General features: G+C 42.1%; 2 protein-coding genes across 7 annotated transcripts in view; one reads left to right on the forward strand and one right to left on the reverse strand.

Moving 5' to 3' along the window:
- Nucleotides 1–624: 624 nt before the first annotated feature.
- On the forward strand, nucleotides 625–16071 carry ppp6r2a (protein phosphatase 6, regulatory subunit 2a). 2 transcript variants are annotated; one of them, XM_047575295.1, is made up of 24 exons: nucleotides 625–1057; nucleotides 3378–3547; nucleotides 4251–4505; nucleotides 4950–5136; nucleotides 5265–5402; nucleotides 5501–5566; nucleotides 5689–5801; nucleotides 6103–6216; nucleotides 6453–6579; nucleotides 6849–7001; nucleotides 7313–7537; nucleotides 7655–7719; nucleotides 8317–8432; nucleotides 8533–8618; nucleotides 9172–9252; nucleotides 9342–9439; nucleotides 9601–9658; nucleotides 10157–10284; nucleotides 10395–10516; nucleotides 10611–10755; nucleotides 11049–11137; nucleotides 11280–11472; nucleotides 12645–12752; nucleotides 14513–16071. In XM_047575295.1, the coding sequence occupies exons 3-24, from the start codon at nucleotides 4279–4281 to the stop codon at nucleotides 14559–14561; spliced, it is 2688 nt and encodes an 895-aa protein (XP_047431251.1). In that variant the 5' UTR covers nucleotides 625–1057; nucleotides 3378–3547; nucleotides 4251–4278; the 3' UTR covers nucleotides 14562–16071. The 2 variants fall into 2 exon arrangements, with proteins under 2 accessions (XP_047431251.1, XP_047431250.1); XM_047575294.1 differs by having other exon boundaries at nucleotides 626–1057; nucleotides 11277–11472.
- A 1836-nt stretch (nucleotides 16072–17907) lies between these two features.
- Nucleotides 17908–22369, reverse strand: part of sbf1 (SET binding factor 1) — a 56157-nt gene continuing 51695 nt past the window's right edge. For all 5 annotated transcript variants that reach the window (XM_047574746.1, XM_047574745.1, XM_047574743.1 and 2 more), the window contains 3 exons: nucleotides 22224–22311; nucleotides 21997–22128; nucleotides 17908–21694 (listed from right to left, as the gene is read on the reverse strand). In XM_047574746.1, coding sequence (XP_047430702.1) covers nucleotides 21596–21694; nucleotides 21997–22128; nucleotides 22224–22311 — 319 coding nt within the window. In that variant the 3' untranslated portion in view covers nucleotides 17908–21595. The remainder of the gene's footprint in view (nucleotides 21695–21996; nucleotides 22129–22223; nucleotides 22312–22369) is intronic.

Raw genomic sequence — 22369 nt, forward strand, 5'->3', positions numbered from 1 at the left:
AATTTACCTGTCCTGTGGCTGGGTTAAATTTAACCTCCACAAAACTACTTGTCTCACAACAGGAACTTGTGCCTCATATAAACAGATAAATGCATGGAATTTACATATAATTTCATAGTAAACCATAGTATAATTAAATGATGTTCATTTTAAATGAACTGCCATAACGCACAAGTCTGGACATGGTTAGACGGAAAATCAGTATTTGTAGATAAAGATAATCCACTTCCACAATGTTGATGAATTGCAATTGTTGTTTCACACGTGGTGAACTGATTAAACAGAAGATCTGAAATTGAAGGTTTCCAAGTTTGGTATTTGTAGTTATAGTTGTTTCATATCGATAAAACACATTTAAGAGGCGTGGTTAAAAAAATATAGGCTTATTTCTTCAAATCGTTTGCATAGTTAAAATATTATTAAGTATGAAGGCCACTCTTTGTCAGACGAATAGCCCCACTACAGCCGTAGGTCAACAAGTAACATTTATTTTATGCTTAGGCCCCGAGAGTTTGACTATTTGTTTAATCTGGAGTCCCACTGCCGCATCGTTTAGTACTCCAAGATGTTTTTGCGGGGTTCAGTGGACTGTCTGAAGTCGGTGCACGTCCCCCGTGTAGATCTACTGCGCGCTCCCGTAACCGTGTCGCCATTTTGATTCGAAAAATATGACTGAGTTTTTCCTGCTTTGCATGCTAAACTTAGCCCCGCGTTTGAATTACTTTGAGCGTGAGTACGGATCATACACTCTGTATCTGAATTAACCCGCATTGATAGTAATGCCAAGTAGCCATTAATGGAGGGGAAGTGTTTATTTGCTAGTCCCTAGAGTCACATTTGACTAACGTTAGCTAAGTTGAGCTAGCTAACAGTAGCCCGTGCTGTCGCAGACTGACCCCTTCAAAACAAATCACTATTCACTCCCAGGCTAATGTGTGGGGGCTAACACGGCCAGCTAATAGTTAGCTGGGTAGCTAGTGACTTAGGAGCTCGGCGTTTGACGAAAAACATCAGTTCAATACGGGCGGGAGGAATAGCAGCGGACGTACAGCTAAAGGTAAGTTCATTCTTATCGAAAACGTCGTCGCGAGTTTTAGCAACTAGCTAACGCTAACTCTGCTGCCGAATCGACAAAGTTGGACCCAAGTTGGAAAGCTATTTAAGTTGGCTAACTCCGCTCAGCGCACGTTAACTCTGGCTAATTAGCTCACGCGCTAATCAGAGGAAAGGAGGAACTAAGGTTAGCTAAAATGTTTGCTAACTTCACAAGTTGGCGTCTACGGCTCTAAAATGTACGCTGGTCGATACATGAATGTTGGTCATCTGGCTCACTTTGCGCGAGGAAGACGTTTAGCTTTTGGGTTACTTGGCGCTAGTTAACGTAACATAGTCGCGAAGTTAAGTTTCAGCTGTTAACAGTTGTCGACGTCGAATTTACCGTAATTTAACACCTTACTGATACGATAACTCTTGTACTGCTAATGTTTCGAATTCCCCCATATTCCCTGGTTACCAGTGCGCTAACGTTAGTTTAGTGGTGTTGTTCTGTGCAGCCATTCGGAGTCGGCTGAGGCCAGCAGAGACGGAGCCTAGCCGAGACACTACAGTACACAGCTCCTTCCTTAACGTGCCGCTTAATTTGTATTCTGATTTAGTTCGTAATTTTAACTGTGCGGTTACTGTTACGTTGATCTGAGGCGTTTTTTTTTAATCTGGTGTTTTTTCGTTGTGTTGTCTCCAACTGGAGTTGAAGTAAACAGAAATCTGAGCTCCTACCGCAAGTCAGTTGATGTGCATTTCATGCCAAGGCTATGGAAGCCCAGTTTACATTTCTTTAGCTACATACCCGTATATCTATCATTCTTAGGTCGTCTCAGTAAATGAGGAACTGGCACCGCTTAAAAGTATTACAAATGATAGATGTACATACTCTTTTTGTTAATGTCTTTGGTTGGTATGTGCAATACAATAAAATAATGCCACATGACCATGTCAGGTGAGTGAAGCCCCAGGCGGTACTTTGATTTACAGAAAATAAAATCAATGAACATCATTTTCATAAGCAACTGTGTGACCAGTGTCCGTGTATAACTATTAGACAAAGGGTTATGTTTAAGAATTTTAAAACTTCATTGCATCTAGGTACAAGTAAACGGCAACAGGATGAGTAAATCCACAGCTTCTGTTTGTCCTCTGAAGTGCACTGTTGCAGATTAGTTAATCATTTGATAGTGCATGTCACTAGGTTTCTAGTACATCATAAAGAGGCATGTGCCATCAGTTGCATCTTTATTTGCATTCAGCAAGTAAAGGGGAGTCCATGTAAACATGTAGGTGGAATTCCCTTTCGCTTGATTTCACTGCTTTTTAACTCGCCTAATTACAGACTTTTGTCGGCTCATAGCATCCACATGTGTGCCCGTTGTGTGCCATTGTTCCTCATTTTATTGTCTGTAATATGTGCCAGCAGACTGTTTTTGTTGAGGTTGCCTCTGGTGGGTTCTATTTTGGATGTAAAGTCAAGCATTTGCTTTCCTGCTCAGTGTCCACAGGGAGCGTTCGGCGGGTTATTATTGCACTTGTGTACTCTGTAAATGTATGCCAGATGGACACTGCTGCTGCTGCTGCTGCTGCTGCTGCATGTGCAACGAGAGGTCCTCCTCAGGAAAATAGGAAAAGAGAAAGGAGGAAGCACTATGATTTCCTCCTTCAGTTTTACTTCCATGACCAACATTTGGTAGAAAGTCATTCAGAAACACATATGAGCTTTGACAGAGTCAGCAGACGTAATTGTCTTATGCGACTGCTGGTGTGTTGTGTAGATTGTGTAGATTAGCTACCACAGCAACGGCATGAGGAAAAACAAACTAAACATAATTGCTTAGTCACAAAAGTATCAAATGCTTGTTTACCGTTATTTAAGATAATAAGTTTTCCTTTAGTATTATGTGATTGTGGGGATTGTATAGCCTCTGCTGTGGGGCTGAGGTGACAAAAGGAGAAGTTGACCAAAACTCGGTCACAGTGTTAAAGCAATAGAGTGATGAGCGCACGCTTAGAAGCTATATATACTCTGTGTAGTTTTAGACAGCATGTAACCAGTCTGATTTTTTTGTAAGTCTGCACCTATTTATGGATGACTCATGTGTATTTCAAACACAACTTTTAAACAATATTGTAGCCTTATGCATTTTATATATCCCTAACTCTGAACTGACTCATGTGGAAAACACCACTTCACAAATTCTATAAGTCTTATTGTATATGTTCACCTTCGGTGGTAGATGGGGTGTTCAGTTTGAATGATATGCTACCTAACTTAATGAAATGTGTTCTTAAAATCTTGATGACTAATACTCAGCCTTCATGTTGTGCAGGTTATGGTGAGCCTCTCAGCGTCCCATCTCCTAAAGAGGCCTATGTTTTAAGAGGAGACCCATGCTGATAAATGCCAGGCCTCGCCACACTCTCTGTTGTCTGCACAAACACAAATGCCTGCCTGCCCGTGGGGGAGGTCTGATTAAAGATATCCACATTTCATCCACTGGTATGTGTTAGCCCTTGACTGTGGCATTTCTGTTTTTTACTGTACATTCTGTAGTTACATGTACATGCGTTTTAGGTGCACGCACATAGATTAGGCCTCTTAATCTGTACAGTTCTCACTGACATCACCTCCACATTATTTCACAGCGTCAGTTATCCTTCAGCTTTCACTGCCATCAAACCTAATTTTTCCATTATGTGGGTGATGAGGTTTATCTTTGCAAGCCTGTACATGCAGTTTCTAATGAAACACTCAGTGCTTTCTTACAGTGTAAGATAAAAGATCATCTCAGTAGAGCATATGTTGTCTCAGAATCCTATGAAAAATTCAACCAAGTCGGTGTAACTTGCCATACATTAATGCAACATTAACTGGGATAGGCCACATGTCAACATGATCGCCCTTATTAAGACTGTGACTTGATAATACCCAGAGAACGCTCTTTGCAGGACAATGTCAAAAAAAAAGTAAATCCCTGAACGTTACCACTATTATCTAAGTAAAAGCGCTGTGTTAATCTTGTAGCTTACACAGTTGTTTGTTTACATCATTTTCTCTCTTCTGCTTCCTTTACCACCTACGCATCCACTCTTTCCTAACCCTCTCCTCTATTGTTTCTGGCCACCGCTGGGCTCCCTCATCCTCTTCCAACTCCGCTTTCTGTTTTCCCTTCCACCTCAATCCTCACTGTGCTGCGGCCCAGGGCTGTGTCCCCCGTCCCAGCGGCCACCATGTTTTGGAAGTTTGACCTGCACACCACCTCCCACATTGACCACCTGCTGGACAAGGAGGACGTGACGCTGAGAGAGTTGATGGAGGAAGATGACGTCCTGCAGGAGTGCAAGGCCCAAAACCGCCGGCTGCTTCTCTTCCTTTCCCAGGACCACTGCATGCAGGAGCTGGTCAGCCTCATCACCACAGAGCCACCTGCTGATCTGGAGGAGAGGAGCCGCTTTAAGTGAGACCTCATGCCGATAAATGATGACAATGATAGTACTGTATATAATGTAATATACAAAAATAATAAATTAAAAAAGCAGACAGTTGTAAACTGACCTCATGCAAATAATAGATTTTTTTATATAGAAATATAATCTATAAAACAATGAAGCTTATGTGTCAGACTATTTAATTACAGCTATTTAAACTAGATTAGAAAGATTACACCATGACATGCTTATCACAGTGTTGTAGCTTTTGGTTTTGTTCAGCCTCCACATCCATTTTCCCTTCTAATTTCCCTCAAACATAAAATTTGATTTAACTTAATACAATTAAAAATTGTTACCTATTTCAGATACTTCAGCTGTCAGACAATGGGAAGATGTTTGAGAAATGCCACCTTGCACTCATTACTTGGACAGCAACGTCTACTTACCACCCATCTGTTTTGTTTCCCAAGGTTTCCTAATATTGCTTGTGAGCTCCTGACCTCAGATGTGTCTATCATAAATGATAAGCTGGGTGGAGATGAGTCTCTCCTGGAGATGCTCTACCACTTCTTGGAGCAGGATCCGCCCCTCAACCCCTTACTGGCCAGCTTCTTCAGCAAAACTATTGGCAATCTCATTGCCAGGAAAACCGAACAGGTAGAGTGTAAAAGATCATAAATCATATGAACAAATAGTTGTTTATAATGAACGGTTCTCATTTACACTTCTAAGGCTAAGTCCCCTTTATATAGAAGCTAATGTGTTAACATTTTTGCCTTTTCTAGGTTATTACCTTTCTAAAGAAAAAAGAGGGCTTCATTGGTCTGGTGCTGAAACACATTGACGCCTCTGCCATGATGGACTTGCTTCTTCGCCTCATCAGCTGTGTAGAGCCTGCTCCCTTGAGACAGGAGGTTCTTCATGTAAGCTATTTAAATATGTGTTAGGATGTGTCTTCTCAGTAAACACTAGCAGTTAAACAGCCTTAGATTATCTAATGCTTGTTGTGTTTTTATTGCAGTGGCTGAATGAGGAACGATTGGTACAGAGACTCACAGAACTCATCCATACTGGCAAAGATGAGGAGGTGAGTTTGTGGAGCTTACATGTGTTGTCACATGAGGTTGTCTCTTTGTCATCTGTAAAAACTGTAATTTTATTGATATATTTTATGATCTAGGTTTTTTAATATAATGATTTATATTTCAGAGACAATCAAATGCGTCCCAGACGCTTTGTGACATCATCCGCCTTAGTCGAGACCAAGCCAGTCAGATGCAGGAGAATGTGGAGGCCGACCCACTATTGGCTGTACTAGAGTCGTAAGTGCACTTCATGTCGATCCAAGCACGAATTGTAAACACAAAGAAATGCTATAATGTCAGTAATGTCTACAGATTTGCTACTTTCTAATCTGGAGTAGAGAATTCTTTGAAAGAAAAGAAAAAAAAACTTAAGGCGTGTGTACATAAACATTTGCTGGTAGAGCCTGCTTGACAACAGTTCAGATGTTTGTGCGAGTTTGAGGTTGTGCCTTCTACAATGCTTGTTAATGGAACAAGGGTAAAACAATGTGCAAATGTTGGCTGGCTTTTTGCAACTGTGTAAACCTGTGTTGATCAGGCAGGACAGTGTAGCAGGGCTTCTCAAAAACATGTTTGAAGGGGAGAGGAGCGAGGCCTCCATCGTTAATGGAACTCAAGTGCTACTTACCTTACTGGAGACCAGGAGGTCTGGGTGAGTTTTTCCCTTTTTAATTACAGATGTTTATCAATTGTTTAGTTTTAATCTATCTGGGTCTTTCCTGTGTATTTGTTGCAATAACATAATCATTTTGAAAAAGTGCATTTTAGTTTAGTCTATCAAGAAGTAGTTGAAGCACCAGGTGCTTTTATTTAAAATGAATGCTAAATTCATATTTTTTACACTTCCAGTCTAATGACCTAATGATTGTGTTTGCTTGTGTCTGCCAGATTGGAAGGGCTGATGGATCTGTATTCTCAGGGTTATGAAAGGTCTTACACTGTCAACAGCAGTATTTTAAATGCCATTGAGCCCCATTTAAAGGACTTCCAGCAGCTCCTTCTGGATCCCCCCAAGGTAAAGGCCACAATGCAGTGCCAAGTTGGGAAGCACAAGTGAATTGTAAACATGATGCCAGTTGACAGGGATAGCTTTTAAAAACACTGCAGTCACGAGTTGTAGTCCTTGAACTGGCTCTGCACACAGTGTTACAGGGCTTCATTTCACACTGTTACTGTTTCTTTTATTATTGTTATAGAATTGAAACTTGTGGTTTCATTTATTGTTACCAAAATCACATTTTTTTAACAACACTAGTTGATGTGCTCCTCATATTCCCTCCACAGAAAAGTGCAATATTGACGACCGTTGGCGTTCTAGAGCAGCCACTGGGGAACGCCCGCCTTCATATGGCCCGTCTGGTGGCTGCCCTGCTGCAGACCAATTCACCCAGTATCTGTCAGGAGCTCTGCAATCTTGCCACCATGGACCTACTACTGGTAAGTTAAACCCTGCTCTTTTTTTGATTCACCACATAAACTGACCAAAGGGCAATGGTTGGAGCAGCCCTTTCAATCTCTTAACCACTGTTATGGTTAAACACAAAAGAATTCGGAATTTTTCACTCAGATATTGTGACCATGTCTGTCAGAGAGGGCGCCAGAAATGACTGACGATGTCATGTTTTCAGTAACTGTATAAAAGGTGTAGTGAGATTAAGTGAGGTATCCGCTTAATTCTGTGTTTGTTTCTGTTGTTTTCTCGCATGTTTCTAACTTACTTTTCCCTGCATCTCGCTCTGTTTCCATAGGATCTGTTCTTCAAATACTCCTGGAATAACTTTTTGCACTTCCAAGTGGAGCTGTGTGTGGCGGCTATCCTGAACCATCCTTCCTCAGAAGAACGACCCAGCTTAGGCCTCCAGAACCACGACGGGAAGCCTGCAGCATCCAACACAGAGGCGCAGGAGGAGGGAGTGGAGACAGGCAGGCCCGTTGACCCACAGACCTCTATCCATAATGCCCTTGTGGCACATGTAAGTGGCTTGGTGTCAAATTCTACCCAAAAGTTTATCTGCCATGTTGCTTTTTGGGTCTTGCAGATCTCTCACACATTTCCACACAATCATTTTGTGTTTGTATTTAATCCTCAGCTCTTCCAGAAATGTCGTCTGGTTCAGAGAATCCTTGATGCTTGGGAGGAGAATGATAAAATACAGTAAGTGTCTTCACATAAGCAGGTTTCAGACATGTGCTCATTTGTAATGGAATAGAATACTTCCTATTGCTGCATCTACTAGTAAAACAGAAAGTTACTGTGTTCTTATTTGAGCTGCCTTCATTTGAAACTCCTGAACTGGTGGTTACAACATGGGAAGTTGTGTACACACAATGCATCAAGTGTTAACATCAACCGTGGGTCCTCAGAATATGGCAGCAATGCAACTGCTGGAATCTAAAGGCCATAGATGCTAACAGTTAGCAAGCTAACAACCAGCTAACTTGTAAATATAAAGGCATAAAAGAGACAGAATTTTATTTAAATCTTGAAAACTCCAACTAAATTGCAATATCTTAAAAACACACTTCCATCTTTTCTATAAAAAAAAAAGAAACTCAGACCGTATCAAAAAAATCCAGTTACTAGGTTGAGAATACTACAAGAAAGGGTTGTTCATATAGACATTTCTTTTGAAGCGTTGAACACAACAGCGTTTGAAGACAGAATGAAAAGCAGAAACAGCTGTGAAACTGTTGTGTTGTTTGTACTGTTGGTTTGTTGAATGTAATCTAAGAGTGTGTCTGTGAATGCCAGGGCCGAGGGTGGAACCAGGAGAGGCAACATGGGTCATCTGACAAGAATTGCCAATATGGTGGTCCAGAACCTGGAGAAAGGACCAGTACAGACTCAGATTGCTGACCTCATCAAAGGTAGGGATGCGTTACAGCCCCCCCCTCATACCTGATGAATTTCCACTTTAACTGAAACGTCAGTGAAAATGTATATCCCTGCTGGGCTTTACTGTTGCAGAGCTGCCAGAAGACTGCAGAGGTCGCTGGGAGAGTTTTGTGGATGAGACCCTGAGAGAAACTAACAGGAGAAACACGGTAGAGCTGGTGAGACATCAATTAGTAGCACTCTTTGTTTTGATGAACAAACAGCATTCTTATAACTTCCCCTCATTTCCTCTTCTCTCCCACTTGAAGCCAACTATGTTCTTCCGCCGCAGTTATTAAGGACAGGACCAAGCAGCCCAGCACAGTGTCAGAGCAGCATTACCAACTTGTCAGCAGATTAAAGATTTCTTTTAATTAAAGTCAAGAACAAAAGTCCGAAGTGTCTTTAATTGATTAACAGCTCATAATTTATAGCAAAACCCCTTAGTGAGTTCATAGACAGCATTTAGCACACGGGGATTCATTTTCACAGGGAAAGGTTACAGAACATTGCTGATGGGCATTTGCATTGAAGGTAGTGTGGTATTAAACCTACTTTGAGTCTATAATCCACCTAAGAACCTGTGTAACCTGCGAATCAGGTTATACAGTGTTTTCCAATCAGTTTGTTGTGTTATTTTTGTATGATCTCAAGAATGTTGAATTACAGTCTGAAGTATCTACTCATGTTTTTAATGTTGAACTGATGAACCCTCTGAACTGTGCCCTGCAGGTAAGCACCCACAACATGCACTCGTCCAGTGAGGATGACGACATGGAGAGCCCCTTCCCCAACGACCTGTCTCTCCAACAGGTATGTGGACTTCCATCAAAAACCAATCGAACTCAGCAGTGTTGTTGTGTTCTTCTGTTGCCTCACAAGTGCTCTTTTTAACTTCCCAGGCTTTCTCAGACTATCAGATCCAACAGATGACTGCCAGCTTTGTTGATCAGTTTGGGTTCAATGATGAGGAATTCAGTGAGCATGATGAAAATATTAAGTGAGTGTTTTCACATCTGATTACGGGATCTAAAAATTCGAAAAAACACAATGCAGAGCCGTTGAACTGTTTTTAATCCACAGCGCCCTTGTTTTTCGTAAAATATGTGTTTCATTATTGTTTATTGTGACGTTTTAACATTCCGTGCTTTCTTTCCTCAGTGCCACATTTGACAGAATTGCCGAAATAAACTTCAATCTAGATGCTGATGATAATAGTGTAAGTTTTCTGCGTGTGTTTGTGTCCTGTTCTGTTGCTTTAATCATGTGTCATGAGCTTCTGTCGAAGTCTAAGCCTCAAGTCAATTAAAAACACATATTTTGAAAGGCAGAAAAAATGGAAACGTTTACATTAGTGCACTTGGCGCCAATAAATAGGACTTTATACTACACAGTTTATGAGCTAATTCATCCCTGAATCAGCTGAGTAATAAGCCCAGAAATTTCAGAGATATCATTCTTTCTAATCTATCTGTGTGATGCAACCTGATCTAAAACCCATGGTTAAGTGTAGCATCAATAAATCCATTTGTAGTATCTGAATGTATTTATTGCGGTTTTATTATTTTCTACACGTTTGTCTAATCTAGTTGAAGCTATAATAAAGAATTGATGTTAAATTCCTCTGTCACTTGAATTAAGCTTGCTGCAGATAGGTAGTCTATTGATGTGGCAGTAGTCAGCTGTCATTCTGAATAAAGCGTCGTTGTTTTCACAGGCCAATGCGGCTGCTTTTGAAGCCTGCTGTAAAGAGAGGATACGCCAGTTTGATGATGCTGAAGAGGAAGAGGACATTTGGGAGGAGAAGGAGATCAACTATGCAACACAAGCTAAATCCAGAACAAGGTAAACTTTGTCATGTTTTCCAGTTCAGGATTTCCTCACTGCATGTATTTTTTAATTCTCCTCACATTTCCATTGTTAACCTTTTAATAACTTGTATCTATTCTTTCTAGGTTTGGGGTCTCCCAAACCTCAGAGGGAAGCTCCAGGAACAGCATGGAGAACGGCCGGGAGAGAGATCATGGATCTGAATCCGATGAGGACGAAGAGTCTGAGCAGAACGTATCAGATGCAGGTAGATTAAAGGACTGGCTCAACATTAACCCATCAGTGGTCCTTGAGAGGCTTTTCTTCTTAGTTTGAAAGTTCATTCATGGTCTTGTTTCCAGGTCCTGGCTGGACGGCAAATTTCAGGGATTCTGGAGGGACTGCTGCATCCCAGACGCCGGAGGGGTGGGACAGCCCATCTGAGGGTGGAGCACAGACACAGGGAACAGGCTGGGCCAACTTCACTGAGTTCCAACCTTTCTCCGGGTAAGAAGCAAACCTGTTGGTCTAGATTTAGCCCTGTCAGATGACCCTGTCAGTGAAGGAACTTATTATCTGCCTAGCTGAACTTATGAAATTCACGTAGGGTCGGCTAGGAATGAGGAAGTGTTGCAAAATTTTGAAACTGCACAATTTAAAAGAATTACACACTAGACTAGAGTCTCATAACGTCACACCCAAGACCAGACAAGAAATTCAATTACAAAAATGGAAATTTGATAGAAACCATTAGTCTTTGATGCTAGTCACAGTTTTCCTTTCTGCCTGGTTTCCTACAGTACAGAGAATAATCCCAGATGCAGCTCTCCTGTGGACGCGGGCTGCGCTGATGGAGATAAACAAGCCAAACAAAACAGTGAGAAGAGTGGTGAGTGTTCACCTGCAGGCTTCATCTTCCTGTCTCATTTCCACCTTAAAACACAAGGCTCTGACGAAGGTCGGCAAAAGATTAAAACAAGCATTCAGTCATTGCTCCGCACGTTCATTTTTTCGTCTGCCTTTCTCAGCAGATGTTAGTGCCTCCTCTGGGGCTTTGCCAGCAGGAGAAGGTGGGAAGGCTCCACTCGTGGCCTCCGACAGCAGCTCCTCCGGGGGGTCCGACAGCGAAGAGGATGACAAGAACGCCAAGGCTCCTCCTGCCACGGCTAGCGCCTCAGAAACAGCCAGCAGCACCCCCGGCAACAAGACAGATGACCTCAAAAGGTTTGCATTGTTTGGGTGAAATCACAAAGCTGCCTCCACAGAATGCAGAGCAGCCGTTAGCAGAGCAGCGGCATCTGTGGTGACTGTGTCGCTGTAGGTAAAACGCAGGAAGATGCACTGAAAACGCAGCATTGCACAAGTAGAATGCGCATCGTTATACATCATAAGAACAAGTTTGCTCTGTCAGAAGCAGAAGTGCTTTTTGTGTGGAACCGCTGCAACTCTCAAGATTCTGAATGGTAAAATCATCCACTGTTGACCAGTTCATTGTGCAGCCATACACAGAAAGCGTGTGTTTGTGTGTGTGTGTGTGTGTGTGTGCATGTGCGTGTACAAACATCTATATTTGAAACATAATTACCACATTGATGTAATTATACACTGGACTGGGATCGGAAATTACTGGATGCATTGAGTTCTGCATTTCTAAGTACATCCTGGGAGCTCCTCTGCTGCTCTGTAGAAACTCCTCCTTAAACTAAAGATTCCCAATTTCAAAAGTCTTAAAAGACGCCTTTAACTTGCAAAGTTTTATTATTTTCATAAAACAGTGTTATCATTCCCACTGATGTAGGTAGCTACAGTTCTGAAGATGAGAAATACTAATTTGTTTTTAATGGTGACAAATTTTGAACCCTGATGTTGTTTGTGAAATGAGTGTTGTGTAATATAGTTTTCTCAACACATTGATTCATTTCTTAGAAGCTCTTGTCGGTGTTGCTTCAGGAATGATAGAAGGCAGCGACAGTACAAAGTATATTAAAAGGAAATTAATGTGTTAAAAGGAAATTAGTAGCTGATTTTATTCTGTGCACAAGTCTGCAAACAGCAGGGCACAGTGAAGGGAGAAGGTTGGAGGTGTGAAGCCTCTAACCTGCACCACCTCATCTAACAACTCTCGTTAGCTGCTTCGTCTCGTTCCATTGCTCCCTGCACTGTTTCATACTTTTGGTTGGTATGTTTTCTATAAATGCCGTCACATAATTAAGAAAAAAATCTAGAGTACTTAGTGGGTCGAGGTTCACATCACTGTTCATTGTTTCACCTCATGCAGTGGTAGATAGTCAGTTGACATTTTATTTTTTAGATGACCATCTTGAAGATTTAATATATTTATCAACACACAGTTGGAAAGCTCAGCGTGAACTCTTTCTTTGCCGTTTGTCCCGCAGTGAGGAGAGCCTGGCGTCTCTGGAGAAACTCTCTCTGTCAGATCCTCCTAAAGCTTCAGAGCAGCAGCCTGCTGAGGACTCGCCTGTAAACACACAGACTGACAGGAAGTAAGAACCCACCAGTCCACACTGTCGACTGTTTGATTCCTTCTGCAGAAATATAGCGTAGTGGTGTACACACTGTAAATACTGTCATTACAAACACTAAGCTAAACTTTTGACTGTTAGCAATGTGTTAACACTTTATGCACTAAATAATTGTGTGGCCAAAAAAACTAAAATAATTGCTTTGCTATAAATTGCATGTTATGGATGGCACATACCCTTTAATACATATTTATGAATATATATATATATATATATATATTCTCCACATGAACCCTCTGCATCAGACTTGTTTAGTGTCCTAGTGGAGGAACATGTGGGGGAGGACTGGTTTATTTGACCTCAGAGTACAAGATCTTCCAACTGTTACATTTGTGAAAATAGTGTTTGACCGTATTCTGTCAAAAACCTGACTCCCTGTGGATTCCTAACCACTGGATGTAAGGGTTGAAATTAGAGGCACAGTGATGTTTCATGTCGAGTTTTGAAAAGCACAAAAAAGGCCAAAACGGATATGAGTGATAAAGATGATGCCTTTTCCCCTAAAGTCATCCCTTTATCTACTCGTTTACAATATAATGGCAGTTCAGCCAGCATTTTTATTACAGCTCAAAGTCTTAAATGTATGACAAAAAAAAAATCCTACTCTATTGATCAGATAGTCATCACACACCCGTGGCTGTCTGCCACGTGAGTTGTTACATATTGTAAATCAGATATTGAAGACCTGAGAGATGGGATAGCATGTATTTATCCATGTGCACCTAAATGTACGCATGACTCCTCATCCTGCTCATGATAAATCCAGCCAAGTGCCCTTGTTTATTCCTATGACAGTAAACCTATGACCCTATGACCGTGTGTATAATGACTAATCCTTCCACACAGAGATCAACCTGTCGATATGGATGTTTTTTAGGGTTGCTACTTTTTCCTAACATCAGCCTTAGACGATGGCCAATACATGCTGCCGATTTTTCTGAGCCGATATTTGGAGTCGATACTGCTTTCTCTCCCTCTGTTTACGTGATACAAATTACACAATAATAACAAATGTTCCAAGTCTCAGTTTAACCTTAAACATAAACAGTGTTGAACTCAAAGAATATTTAGTGCTCTTACGCATACAAAATAAACAGTTAAAAGACATAGAGCACAAGCATTTTCCAGCATCAGGGCGGCCTGTGGATGCCGGGATAAAAATATATATCAGCCGATGCCGATACCAGTAGAAAACGCTAATATCAGCCCGGTATATGGCTCTACTTCTACATGAAAATTTTGCCATTCTTTTTATCCAGCATCACCTAATACCACGTACTCTTCTTTTTATTTTGCATTATCCAAACGTATGTCATTTGTCTCTTCTCCTTTTCTCTCATTACCTGGCTGGTCTCAAACAGCCCCTCCCCCCACACCAGCACGGTTTCTTCCTGTTAAAGGGAGCCTTGGTGCTTGCTCTTAGTGTTTCAAGCTTGTTGTGTTTTCGAGAAGTTGGCATTTGGTGTAAGGAACTAGAAAAAGAAGTGTACCTGAAAACTGCTGCTTGTTTTTGTAGCCTCCCAAGCTCACGTTAGTCCTTTAAGTGGAGAACTTTGGCCTCACTCAGTAGCTAAACTCACACGGTTGAGCTTTAAAACACTGGTTTTCCGCGTGTGTACGTGTCCAGTTTCCGAGGCTTTTCTTTCCCCGCATGCTGTACGTTAGACCCTCGTCCTCCAGGCCTCGTGTGTTCCTGACCGTTTCCCCTGTCCCCCCAACAGAGAGGAAACGCCACCGCCCCAGGAGGTGTCAGTCAACGGGCCGGTGTGAAGGGGCCAAGCGGTGCGCAGAAATCCATCAGCGACGCTGCCGCAGACCGTCGGCCTCCTCCAGAGTGACTCCCCCCAAATAACCTCACTGCAACTACGGTGTTTTTACTGAATCACTCTGCCATGTTATTGGACCTGGACACTGCCAATCAACACCAATAATGAGGTGGCGGAACATGTAAAAAAAAAAACAAAACAAAACAAAAAAAAAAAACATGATATGCGATTAAAAACCAACAACAGACAGAACGGAGTATAGAGGAACCATCTTCAAAGCCTTTTTTCCGATGTTGCACATAATTACGTGCGGTTTTAATGTAGCAGCAATCTTTGAAACGACAGAATCCGAGGGGTAACATCGTCATCGTTATTTTTTTATGTCCTGAAAGATTTCTCTCCTACTCCCCATTGATAGAGATTTTACATGGTCACCCCTGAATGGATAGCACAGGCCAATTTTTAAACGATGCCTCAACAATAAATACCTGTTTTTGAAAACTTTTTTTTTTCCTTCGAGCTTATGAAAAGCACTTATGCAGCCATTTACTGTACATTATAGCACAATGTAAGTGTTCTACCTTCATCTCTGCTGGCTGTCTTATCTGTCCTCTCACACCAATCGAGGTTTTTATCCATCGTTTCCGTTTAGTTTTTTTGTTTTTTTCTCTCTTTTTGTTTTTGGTCGCCGTTGATGAAACATCCCTTGTCGTCGTACATCACCAGGTTTCTGAATGTTTTGAAGTGCTTTCAGGAGGGTCCGTTGAGGAGGAGCAGGAGGAGGAGGAGCAGGGGGAGGGGAGGGTCGATGAACAGAGCTCTAATAGTATTAATGTCTTTTGCTCATGTGCAATAACATCAATTAGCCATTTTATTTAAAAAATGAAATCCAACATTTATTTTCCTTTTTTTAAAAAGAATCAACTTAGCGTTAAGAGACTCATTTGGTGTAGTTTTTGGGCAAACAGATTTGGATTTTATCTCACTTTTTATTTTTATTTTGTTATTTTCTTTTTAGTGCATGTATAACCAGTTCTCTGTTGACCTAGCTAGTGAGCTAAGACCTTCTGATTGTATTGACCTTTAAGTTCTTATTGCTATCCCCCTTAAATCAACCAAACATTATCTACCTATATACAAATATTATCTACATTTAAAAGTAATTTTACAAGCAATCTTGAGATTACTATTGTCTGTTCCTTTTTTTCCCCCCTTTCTCTCTCTCTCTCCACCAAGCACTTACTCACAGGGCGAGAGTGGCATCTGGGCAGAGTGACGCTGTATTTTTATTTTTATTTTTTGCCTTTATTATTATTATTTTTTTTTTAAAAAAGTTAATTTTATTTTCTTTCTGAGCAGCAGGATTAGAAGGAATTCAGGCCTGGGTTTTGCAGAGCTTCAGGCCCCTTTGGTGTACTTACTTAAATCATTTGACAGCGATCAGGTTCTACGATCATTGTTAAAAAAAAAAAAATGAAATTAAAAGTGTCTGGTTGACCACATTAATACCAAAAGCTTTGTTTTGCCAGTCTGGTTGTTGTCTTTCTGTATGCTTCTGTTTTTGTTTGTTCTTTTACGTTCTTTGGGAAATTTAACCACTCATCCAAGCAGCTTCTTGAGTTCTAAAAGACTGGAGGGATTTTAACCTGTAGACTGTTTTGAAGCTGTTTTCCGTCTCTAATGAATAGGGCTCTTAACGTTTTTGGGGGTTGATTAGACCTCTGTGCAGGTTGAAACTGTGCGGAGTTGTGCGCTCGTAAAAATGATCCAGGTGTTGCATGTCTTCCCTCCAGCAGGTTCCATGGTGCTGGCTGTGCAGGAGAGTTAGGGAGATGTACAGGGAGGTCAGAGTGAGCTACAGAGCAGCTGAAGCTGGTAGGGAGACACTGTGTTATATAGATGTCACAGTAAAGTAGCACAACTAGTATTAGGTGTCTCTGTCCCTATGTTTTAGTCCTTACACTACTCAGTGTTTTCCAGTACGGTACTGGAACCTGCACGTAGAGACTTAGCACTAATTCGATTGAGCAAATCCATCAAAGTCAACTATTAACTGCTTCGTCCTCGACTCATTCAGTGCACCGGGAGAAGTGAAAAATCTTGACTGTCTCATGATAGTTCAGTGTTCTGCTGGGAAACGTTTGGAACTGGCATTCATTTAGATCAGAGGCGTCAAACTCATTTTAGTTCAGGGGCCACATGCAGCCCAATTTGACCTCAAGGGGGCCGGGCCTGTTACCCAATAGCTTAATACCTGGTAAATAACCACAACTCCAAATGTTTCCCTTTGCTTTAGTGCAAAAAAGTACAGCTACATGTAATGAACAACTGTGAAATTTCTTATTTTGTCAAAAATTTTCAGCTAATTTCTTCAGTGTAATTTTTGCAAATTCATCCCACGGGCCAGATTGGACCCTCTGGTGGGCCGGTTTTGGCCCCCGGGCCTTATGTTTGACACCCCTGATTTAGATGATACTTAGACATGTAGCACCCACCTAGACCAGACCAGACACCCCCACCCCAGAGCAAAGACACTTGATGACAGCAGCAGCCATCTTCCAGCAGGATGCAGCCTGACACAGACACACACACAAAAGCGGTTTGGGAACAATTCAGAAAAAAACGTGAAGAACGGCACAAGGTCTCAAAATTCACAATACTGATCAAGTATCTGTGATGATCCACAGAGGCCCCTCCCCTCAACCTGTAAAACCCAAAGTCCCGAACTAACAACACTGTTTCCAGACACCACAGGACACCCTCAGAAGACCCATGTCCATTCTCTGATGAGTCACAACTGATTTGGAGGCACAAGGGAGAACTACACAATATTAGAAAGGTGGTGTTAATGTTATGCCTGATGTGTGTATGCAGTTATTTTGATGGCACTCAGTATCCTCACTGAAACATTGGCACTTTCACTGCCCCAGACTTCTGTTAGTCAACTGTGTAACTGAGGGTGACCTCTGACACTACCTCCTTAATTGGTGCCGACCTCTGCTTTCAATTCAGAGCACATCGTCCCCAATGCTGCATTTATTACTTGGACCCGTTTGATACGGGACATTTAGTAGATCTCAGTAGGAGAGAGAATGACCAGCACAGTGAGCGACAGATCAGGTTACTGCCACAGAGGTCGCTCTTCCAACCACTCCTCAAAAGCTGCATGGTGTTGCTTTAACTTACTGAAGTAAGGTGTGTTTTTGGGAGTTAAGTTCTTTAAGAACAAGCTAATAGCCACAAGAATGTGTGAATGCAGAGGATACATCCAGACACATTCACTCTCTTTAAAAAAAAAAAAGAAACACTAAAATGCGTGTTGCTGTCAGTGTACAGAGAGACGGCACAGATTAACATTTAAACCCACAGTTTTTATTTGGATTCTAAAAACTATATTGACATGATTGACAATATAACCCGGCTCAGAAGGTCATTTCTAATAAAAAAAAAAGAGAAATAAATAAAAAGGATTATGTCATAGTCTTGCAGTTAATGTAGCTGTTGTATGCTGTAGACAGTTACCACGGAGAGATGAGTAAACTAGAGTGAAAAGGTGAGACGGGGCCGACTGAATGTGGACTGCAGTCAAAGCACAAGCGCACAGCGAGCGTTCCCACGGTAGGTTCTGACTGCACCAACAACTGCTGCTTTGCTCCATCTGTTCTTCGGGGGAAGGATTATGTTAACACACAAGGTCACCTGAAACTGTGATCATAACTTTGTACATTTTTAATGTTATTGGTTAGCTAACCTCCCGACTGTTTTCATCTCCAAAAAGGCAACATGGCAGCGATTCATTGCGGTGATGATGGTTAAAGGCTCAGTGTGTTTATTTAGGGAGATCTTTAAGCACATATAGAGTCACCTGGTCTACGGAGTCCAATATGTTGCACAACTATCTTTCTACAGTCGCTCAGGATTAACCACACAGATGATAGAGAAGACCTTTTGTGTTTCTCCAATGAAGGGATGTCTGCTGTAGGTATTCAGTCAGTTGCGATCTGCAATCTCACCACTAGATGTCACTAAATTCCACACACTGGCCCTTTAAGACATCACAGGAAGTTAATCCAGTCAGCCACAGCTGTGACACCCTGATTGTAATTTAACAGCTTTATAATTCCTTTTTTAAAATTGTTTTTAATCTATACTGGGTTCCACTAAATATTCAGTGAGAAGACGGCAAACAAAACAGACAGAAGTTACTACTGGACATATAATGAAATATTTCATAGACATACAGGAACTGTTTTATTAATCTCCATGGGTTCCCACTGAGTTTACTGGGGATGGAATATTTACTGAAGTAAATCAGATATATCTGGGTCTTATATATGAAGATGGCATCGTGCACTCAGGAAAATTGTCACTCAGCTTTTCTGTATCAGCTCACTGAGACAATAATGGCAACCTGAAGTAGAGATGTACATCCATTGCAGGGAGTTCCTGAAATACGTCTGCTCGCTCATCTCCTCACCGACTATTTCATGGGCCCAACGGTTGTGTGTTAAGCGAACCCAGCACCAGGAAGACTTCAATGACATTTATTGGGACTGTAATCTACATCCAGAACATCCCCACCACTGTGGGCGAGCAACACAGTAAAATCCAACCAACCTTTAAAAAGCCGTCATCTCCACTCCTGCATTACCAGTTTGTTTTGCGTAAGGACAAACGCGTTTACAAAAAAAGAAGAAAAAAAATAGACATTGAGGGTTTACTTGTACACTTTCCAAAAAAAAAAAGAAAAAAGCATTAGTCACATTAATACAGAAAAAAAAACAAATGGCACATTGAATTCCTAATTTAAAAATAAAGTGGTGCTTGAGGAACTTTCTTTACTGAGGAGACAAGTTAAATAAATTACTACCATAAACGTTACATACAAATCTGAAGTAGTATATACAAAGGAGTTATTAGACACAAAAAAAATCTACAATTTTCAAATTTTATATTCAAAGACAGCAGTAGAACCATATTTTACATAGCAGGGTTTATGTTAACGAGTGTGGGTCAGAGTGGTTTGTGTGGCTGGAGAAGAGGTGGAGGGGCAGACTGACAAACCACTGACAAGTAAACAAGGGACCTGATGTTTGAAACCCTCCGGCCGAAGCTCCTCTGGGACTGGCAGACGTAGACCTGGTCTGTGTCGGAGCAGCGGAGGCGACAGGCGTTAATGATGCATGTGGAACAGGTACAATGAGCCTGGACTCCATCTGGTTCAGAGACGCCGGTGGAAACTTGGAGATATGTGAGCGGCGCTCCCAGACACGCGGGTTACTTCCGCTGACCCACACCATTAAAGGCAAATTATAGGATTTTTTTGTTAACCTAAGTCTTATTCTTAAAAGTCCGGCTAAAATTGCACTCACCAAATGAAGCCAACTTTGGTCCTGTTCATTAAAGGGCTGTTAAACCCTTCAATTATTAACACATTAGCTGAATTCGTCAACATGCTCAGAATAATGTTTTGGACGACATGATTATATATCTGGACACACATGGCGGGTCTGATTGATTTATTGGAGTCGTGTCTGTGTCCCAACGAGCAGTAGCTGCTTTTATTAGCCGCCGCCTCGTTGAAGCAGCACATGCACTGACTTCTTAACATCTCTCTGCACAAATCAAAGCTGTACTATTGAGATATTTACAAAAAAAGCTATCCTGGAAAGCACTTGAGTTAATATATTTATTTATTTGTAGAAGTTTAGAATCGGTGAGTGCAAATCTAGGAGGACCACGATTATGAGAACAGAACCCAGGTTAAAAAGACATCACATTTTTCCTGTAACAAACATCCTGTTTTCAACACTGGCAGCGTTTAAATTCAAGCTCACGTCCATCTCCTCGACCCATCCCAGTAAATCTGTTCGTTAGTATCCCTCCTCTAAGTGTAACCTTCCACATCTCCTTCTCTAGATTGTTTTTAAGACATCACTACAAAATAAATCCCTCCTTTTTCCTTCAGCGTCCCTTAAAAATCTGAACGTTAATAGTGGTTGATAAAAAACAAACAAATTAAAAAAAAAAAAAAAAAAAAGAACGCGCGGGCGGGGTGGAGAGCGGAGTTGGAGCTTAGTGAAGGAAGTTTTCGTCTACTTTGTAAACACTCTCGATGAAAAGTTCACCGACACTCTCAATACCTGACCGACTCTAATCTCCCGTTAGCTCTCCTCGGTTTGATCGCTACGACTGCTCCATGGCTTTCACAGTATGTCGTCACCACCTGAAAAGGACAGCTGAAGGCCGGTGATCTCTTTCTGGTACAAATTTGAGATTTATATTTTGGAGGAAGGACAAAAGAAAAGAAAAAAAAAAAAAAAAAAGGGATATCCTTCATGAATCGCTGAGGAGCCGTGGTCCCTCCCCCTCGCGGCGACGCGCTCCACTTCCTCTAGAAGTTCCTCTAAATCAGGCAGTGAGAGGCAAAGAGAGCCGAGGCCTCTTGAGGACTTGCTCGTCTGATCCTGGGGCTGTTTTTGGTCCGTCAACCCGCCAGTCGCTCTTTTAGATCCTCTCTCCCGAAGCGGTCTGACGAGTCCTGCACGCCACCCGGCACCGCTGCAGCTCCTCCGTCATTCCTCCCCAAAGTGTTTTAAAGGGTAAAGCGGGGTTAGTAGGGGGGAGGGTGGTGGTTTACAGGTGGAGGGTCTGGAAGGATCTTCATGCTGGTCCGAGCTGCAGGGTGCCTCACAGAAACGCAGCGCCATGCTCACATGTGCACGCAGACATCCAGCGCACATAGTGGTCAGACTGTCGGGGAGGAGAGAGGCTGAGAGGCTGCAGCTACGACAGCGAGTGGTTCTTCTGTTGTTGTTTTTTTTTCTTCTTTTTTTCCTTTTTATTTTTTTATAACAAAAACACTGAAACGTCGTGACACTTGACGAGGTTATTAGTTCAACACTAGCGAACAGAACAGAGCTTAAGTGGTGAAAGGCCCCTTCTCCTCTCTGTCCCGCTGGGATTTGGCCAGCAGAGACGTCCGTCAACCGTTCCTGGCTGGATTCGCTCCTCACAAAGTCCCTCCCTCCCTCCTCTCTAGGCGTCCGACAGGCAGCTCTGAACACTGTCCATCCACAGCTGTGCGTTCAGGCTGTCCTGGGCACAGAAGTTATACACTCGTTTGGTCGTCTTGAGCTGAAAGATCAGAGAAGAGAGGAGGCTGAGTGTCAGCTAATTTGAATATGTTGACAGTTTAGCCATTTCTTTATATCTTTGGAAGTCAAAATGTCTTCTTCTGTTTTAGTGGTGGTTGGCCAGCATCAAAGCTACCAAAAAAAATGAAGAACAGGAACCAAAATCACATGTATGACGTGTGGAGGAACTTTTCTTTCATTTGTAAATGTGGAAATGTGTCATGTGGATGTCTGGCAGTATGTGATCGTTTTCAGTTCTGCCAACTTTATTCCACGCCTACAAAAAAAAGGAGTAACACTCACATCAAAGAAGGCTTTTTCGTCGATGTTTTTGGGCGCTCCCATGGCGGGCGTCCCTGCCGTCACAGACTCCACCTCGGCCAGGTCGATCACTCCTTTACACTCCTTGTCCTGCCTGCTCTCGTAGTATCTCAGCTGAGGACGGAGACGCGGCGTCAGTCGTGGGGTTAAAGACAAACCAAGAGCAACCAGAGGGCAGGTCTGGATCAAACCCTCGGCCGGCGTCTTACCTGATGTTTGGTTTTATCCAGAACAAACCACCGCGGCTTCCATGGTTTCAGCAACGCTCCTTTCTTGTACAGAATGCCCTCGAAACTCCTGGTGGGACGAGGACAGAACACGAGTAAAGACGTGGGGCTCTGGGAGGGTTCAGCTG

Source organism: Mugil cephalus, chromosome 22 (genome assembly GCF_022458985.1).
Source record: "Mugil cephalus isolate CIBA_MC_2020 chromosome 22, CIBA_Mcephalus_1.1, whole genome shotgun sequence".
NCBI lineage: Eukaryota > Metazoa > Chordata > Actinopteri > Mugiliformes > Mugilidae > Mugil > Mugil cephalus.

What these genes read in the sequence shown, in the direction of transcription:
- ppp6r2a (XM_047575294.1), top strand. Translation starts at nt 4,279, where the DNA reads ATGTTTTGGAAGTTTGACCTGCACACCACCTCCCACATTGACCACCTG. An exon ending in GAGTTCCAACCTTTCTCCGG is followed by an intron (nt 10,756 to 11,048) that starts GTAAGAAGCAAA and finishes GGTTTCCTACAG; the next exon opens with TACAGAGAATAATCCCAGAT. An exon ending in AAGACAGATGACCTCAAAAG is followed by an intron (nt 11,473 to 12,644) that starts GTTTGCATTGTT and finishes TTTGTCCCGCAG; the next exon opens with TGAGGAGAGCCTGGCGTCTC.